Genomic DNA, 6,422 nt, shown 5'->3' with positions numbered 1-6,422 from the left:
TTTGGAGATTGCCCTGAGCTAAGCGCACTACTGCGTTGATCGGCCGAGATGGTAATTAGTGCGCATGCGCAAGTTCGAGGTCGGGGATTTCTGGTATTGATTTGTCTGAAAATTAGGCATATTGTTAGTAGTACATAGATACATAATCACATGAAATGTGGTTGCAATCCAATTAATAGTTTTGGAGTACAACAATATTGGTGGACGGATTGGACTGAAAATTTGGGATATTGTAAAGAGAACTAAGATACGTAGTAACCTGGTTGCAATCCGATCATTAGTTTCAGAGAATTATGACTTTGTTTATCGGATTTGACTGAAAATCAGGGACCTTGGAGAGAGTACATAGATATATAATCACATGAAATTTGGTTGCAATCCGATCATTAGTAGCAGAGTAATTAATAGAACTTTGTTTAATTTTCAAGATGCGTGTATATCATATTTGATACCAAGCGGGCCAAATTTTTAGGGTAGAATAGTGGGTCCCTAGATACATGTCCACACAAGTTAAGAACCTTCCAGCTCAAATAGAAACGAAACGTGCCACATATCGGTGATTTAGCGACTTTCACCTCTGTGATCTGGAAAGGTAGGTCAAATCAAAAACCCATTATGTGATGTACCAACCAAAGAAATTTCATGAAAATCTGACTTAAATCAAGGATCTTATTGCATGTTTTATGTTTTTGCATTACGCCCCATGGTGCCCAAACCAAGAATACTCTTGGAATGAAATTTGGTGTGAATCGCCCAAGGGCCCAAGGGTACAAGTGTACCAAGTTTTAAGTTCAGACCTCAAGCAGTTATGAAATGTGCCACGCTAACATTTTGGTGATGATGGTAGCCACGTCATTGCATAGGCTCACAAGGTGAGCCAAAAACTTAACTGCTTGGACTTCATTAGGTATGAAATGGCTTAACAAAGACAACTGATTTCTCTTGCTCTGACTGCTGAACAAAGGGAGGCTACCGTGATACTCCAGATGCAATTCGCCTTCTCTCTGATCAGGCCACCGCCTGGGTGTGGGATAACAATGATAGAGAATGCAAATGTGGAGACTCTTCATTCCACAGTTGGCCACACCTATCAGAATATAATGGAGCATGACAAGGAACAATGTCGCACCAATGACATTAAGTTTCGTGAAGGTCGAAACAGGAGGACTTTTGTTGGAAACCATCAGGAAATTCCTGCGTTCCGAAAATCCCTGAAGGCACCCAAGTTCACCAGCTGCATGGAAACTGTAACAGGCACACCAACTGAAGGATGCAATGAAAGTCCACGCCCACAGCTGACTGCTTAAGATCTCTACTGGTTTTGGCTGCTGAAGAAGGGTGACACACCACTTTATTCCAGGTTCATCAGTCGATTTGTAACGGACCATCTTCCAGTCCAGCGGATCTGTTACATGGACCCAATCCCAAAGTCACCAACAGATAATGCAGTTGTGAAGGAGACGATGATTCACATAATGAATGTGGCCAAGGAAACAGGGCAGGACTATTCAGTTGTGACGTATGATTCAGCAGTGGCCGTCAAGGCATACTCAATCCAAGCTTGACAATGGCTAATATGAATAAAAAAAAGTATTTACTTCCCAATAAATACTTGGAGGTAAAGCAGTACTTACTATAAGCAAAAGGTAATGCTTGGTTCGGTATGAATAAAGCAAATCTTTTACTTGACAAGCTTTGCTAAAATCTTGGAAGCATATACTACCACCGATGTCACATTTCATATGACACACTCATGAGGTAAGTGCGGTTTCCGAGCTTATATCCTGTTACATAAATTGGCCGTGGGTGAAAAACCATTGTATTATGTATAGTGGGACAGTTGAGGACAGTCTTCAGAACGTTATCCATGCTATCTTTACTGGTTGGCTGTGCACACTGCTGTCACCGAAATGTCCGATACGGATTCGCCGGTTGAGGCCGCAGAAACGGTCAGTAAACAGATGACATTCATAAAGTTGTTGAAGGAATATCCGGTATTGTTAAATAAGTCACAGCTGCCAAAAATAAAAGAACGCAAAGCTGTTGCAATTAAGGAACTCATTACAAAATACAAGGAAGTTAGTGGATTAGAACTTAATGAAAAACAACTAACGAAGAAAATCAATAATATCAAGAATGACGTAAAAGCCAAGTCGGATGTGAATAAAACTTGGAATAAACCAATTATTCTTAAAGATTGGGAGAAGATGCTCTTGGAACTTTTGCAAGCTGACACAAATCCAACATACAGTCGTGTAAAAGGTAAGTTGCACTTTCTTCTTAGCTCAGAACAGTCATAAACAATAACCACACTAAAATCTCAATTTATTGGCTTCAATTTATTAACAAATTACAAGCATTTCTACTGCCCAGGCTATTACAAATGTCCACTGTATTTCAGGAGGCATTGCAGTTGGTATCCAAAAGAAACGACTTGCGTCAACCACTGAGACTCCACTTGCAGGTCCCACTAAAGATACGAATGAGAACCAATCCACTGGTATCCCCCCCGAGGCCTGAAAAGAAGACAAAAAGACTTGTAGCAGAAACAGACGAAACGGAAAATATGAATACACAAGAGTTGCAGCGCCTTGTTCTCCTTGAGCAGTTGAAATTGGTTCGCATGCAACAAAACCAAATTATGGTACAAGCTAATGAAGACAACTGAACTGTCATAAAACGTAAAACATTCATGAAATGAAACAGCAGCTACCATAATGTTGTTAGAGGTTTTCGTGTTTAACATTAAGTTACCCCTTGGTAGCATGCTTTGTGTGACAGAAGCAGTGTGCTTAATTTTGTTAATTATTTTCCAGTTGAAGAAAAGAACCATCCTAAAGATTTCCAAGATAGGTTAGCATTTGGGTATTTGCCTCACCCTGCCAGTGAACAATTTTGATGTTGTCCCGGTGTTAACATGTTTTCAAGGTTGAAATAAAGTACATTTTTATTTCCTTACCCCATTTTAGTCTGTCATTTGTTGAAAATAATTGATATGCTGTCGATACACCCGCACCCGCCCGCACCCGCCCGCACACCCACAAACACATATATAACATACCTCATTAATTTTGATTACCGTCGTGGAGTATTTCCGATATTGCACGTCGCCTCTCCTGCCCCCGGTGTCGAATTCGGAGATCCGCATCATCATCATCCTCATCACCTTCTTCATCATCGTCATCCTGAGCATCGATGAAGTCGTCATCCCTATCATTTAGGTATTTGGCAGCATTGTGAAGTACGCAGCATGCTACAACTACACTTGGTACTTTTGGAATTCGTAGCCTGACCTGTCCCAGCAAAATCGGAAATCTCTTTTTCAGTTGCCCGAAACATCTCTCTATTACGGCCCTTTCCTTTTTATGTATCCGGTTGAAGGTTCTCTCATGTGGCTGCACTGGATTACCGTAGGGCGTCATAAGCCATGGTGCTATGCCATATCCTTCATCCCCAAGAAGATGTCCATCACCCAGAGTTTTTGTCACGAAGCGACCTACATCCGAATTTTTCCAAATTCTACTGTCATGAACTGATCCTGGCCAGTTTGCGTCAATGCTGGTGAATCTTTCCTGGGCATCACAGGATGCTTGCACATTAATGGAGGCAACACCTTTACGATTAATATATTCATCTCCATATCCGCGTCTTCCCCCTGGCTTGCAAATTTTCACATGTGTGCAGTCAAGGGCGCCAATTGCACCCGGCATCTCGAAATTTTCCTGCCACAGTTGCTGCGAAATTCTAATGTCCGCCAGTGTACTCGGAAATTTAATCCATAAATTAGCTTTGGCCAAAATCTGTTTCAACACCTTGGAAAATGTTTTGCAAACAGTGGACTGATGAATTCCTTTATCCTTTGCAACACCACTCTGAAAACCGGGGTCCCCCACGTGTCGTAGAAAAACTTCCATTTGTTGCTTGACACTCAAACATCCACCTCACGTTTCCCCTGTATCAAGAAGAAAATGTTCTGCCAACCAGAGGACATTCTCCTCCTCAAAACGATACAAACTCCTATATTTTTGAACCCGACATGTCCTTCTGGGTAAATACACTTTACGCTGTCTAGGAACCGCCATGAATTCGGCCATGGCTGATAGACGTCCGATGGCTACGAATTCCAAGCCACCAACTGAGCTACCTTGAAAATTGGAAGTATTTCCTTGCTAGTAAAAGGTACTTACTACATTTTATTCATAAGGATATGAGCAATTACTTTTCTTGAAAGCAAATGCTAGACACTAAAAAGCATTTGCTTCTGCTATGAGTAGATACTTATAATATCTAGCATTTACTTTGGTTTTATTCATATCAGTACAAGAAAATACTTCAAAATTACAAGTAAAAGCATATGCTTGGTTTTATTCATATTAGCCAATATGCTGATCTTGCTTGGAAACTTCCAGATAGAACTTGTATTTTACGGTGCGCTTGGTACTATGCTCAATGAAACCGGAGTTGAATTCATTCTTACTGAAGCTGAAGTCTTAGCTGAAGGTTTCATGATGGGCTTCATAAAAGGCAAATTCTATAACCGTTGTACAAGGATACACGAACTTCTTGCCAGTGTTATGGAACAAAAGCTCTATGATAGCTTCCTGCAAGAGCTTCATCTAGAGGAACGCCAATCATTCGAAGACGTCATGACATCACTTCCCTCAGATGGAGTTGAGAACCACCTTTCTGACCCAATCATAGCCCAGCACCTTCAGAAGTATGAAGATTATTTTCAATCAACAACGGAGGATACCAAAGGCCCAATGGCACAGTTCTGAGGCACATACATATTCCTCGTGAATAGGATCCATCGGGAGCTACAGCGTTGCATTAAAATGAATGATGTAGACGGGTACATATCCGTTTTTCCTGCCATCCTGGATGTCTTTTTTGCTTTAAATCGCCCGAATAACGGCAGATGGGGAACCCTATTTCTACAAAAGCTGACTTCTTCAAACCCACAGATACGAGAAATACTCAAGAAGGGAGCTTTTTCCATATGACACACCAAAAAGAACTACTGCAGGTCAGCTGTTGATCTCTCACTCGAGCAGACAGTAAACCGGGACTCAGCATCTGGCAGGAGAGGGATCGTGGCTTTCAGAAATTCTGAAAATGCAATACGTAGATGGTCACTGTCCATGACGCAGAGGGCCATGGCAGTGACTGAACTCAGAACGTTCGCTTGGCTTGAGGTTGGAGAAACTGCAACTGCAAAGAACCGTCCAGAAAGGATGAGAAAGGACAATAGTCAAATAAAGGCTCTGAGTGAAAAGATAGACGAGTTCTGCAATCCATTCAGTGATGAAGTTCCGAGCACTGTAGTGAATATTGCAACTGGTCAAGCACCTGCAAAGGAAACAGAAGCATACCTCCTAGGGATGCTAAGGAAGAAATTTGAAGAAGAATGGAAGACCAATCGAGCCAGATTTCTGAAGACAGTGAAAAGGATAAAGGTGAACAACTTTGCTTCCGAGAATGAAAGGAAGAAGAAGAAAGGGGAGATGCCAGCAGCAGAGAAGGCGAAAAAGAGTGCTGAAAGTCTTAGGGACCTTTTCATCCGAATGATTGTTGCTGTTGCAGAAAGTAGCGTCATTGATCTTAGGCATGTCCTTAGGCATTTCCAATCACAACATATCCCCTATCGCTTGCACATGTTGATGGAGCACTCCTCAAGTCACAGAAGTCAGCACTGCTGAACAAGCTTGAAGAAATGCAGACTGATATGGTGACAGATGCACCAGGTGTGGACGCAATAATTTATGATGGAGGGCTGTTGATTCACTCTGTTCTGTCCATTACCAACATCGGTGCAGTCTATGGTTCCATAGCCAGTATGATGTTATCACTAGTATGCTCTGGAAGAGAGAATGAAGTTCATGTCTGCCTTGACAAATACATGGAAAATTCCATCGAAGACAGCGAGCGGAAGTTGCGTGGGGCAGAATATTGGGTCTATACCATAACAGGAGCTGAACAAACAATCAGGCAGAGGGGAGAAAAACTCCTGACCAACGGAAAGTTCAATGAAATGGCCAGGGCCATTGTGCTCACCTGATGTGGAGGAAAGATGGATAAAGAGCATGGTATTGTATCATGTAGTGTTAGGTTTGATGTAGGTCCAAGCAATTACAATTTCCCCAAAATGGCCAATTTACCGTATATTTGACCTCTGTGACCTTGAAAAGTAGGTTAAATCAAAAAAGACCCGGATGACACATTGAATGGTTGTTAGAATTAGATGTACCTACGATATAAAATTGGTGCCAATCGGGCAAGTAATTAAGGAATAATACTTAATAGCATTTTGAAGAATTTTGGATTTGGCCACCTCCCTGGAGGCCAAATGGCAAATCAGATCGCACCAAACTTCGGTACCTGAGATCACCTGAATAAGGGCTACATGTGTACTTAATTTGTGA

At 41.7% G+C, this 6,422-nt stretch overlaps 1 protein-coding gene across 1 annotated transcript; it reads right to left on the bottom strand.

Annotated features, from left to right (window-relative positions):
• Nucleotides 1-3,065: 3,065 nt before the first annotated feature.
• LOC135489910 (putative nuclease HARBI1) lies at nt 3,066-3,710 on the bottom strand. The gene has a single exon (XM_064775540.1). It carries the CDS (start codon nt 3,708-3,710, stop codon nt 3,066-3,068), a length of 645 nt encoding a protein of 214 aa, XP_064631610.1.
• Nucleotides 3,711-6,422: the final 2,712 nt, after the last annotated feature.

Source organism: Lineus longissimus, chromosome 6, assembly GCF_910592395.1.
Source record: "Lineus longissimus chromosome 6, tnLinLong1.2, whole genome shotgun sequence".
Taxonomy (NCBI): domain Eukaryota; kingdom Metazoa; phylum Nemertea; class Pilidiophora; order Heteronemertea; family Lineidae; genus Lineus; species Lineus longissimus.
This window is presented reverse-complemented; position numbering and strand designations above follow the sequence as displayed.

Excerpts from the sequence above, each read along its gene's own strand:
- LOC135489910 (XM_064775540.1), bottom strand. The coding sequence starts at position 3,710 with ATGCCGGGTGCAATTGGCGCCCTTGACTGCACACATGTGAAAATTTGC.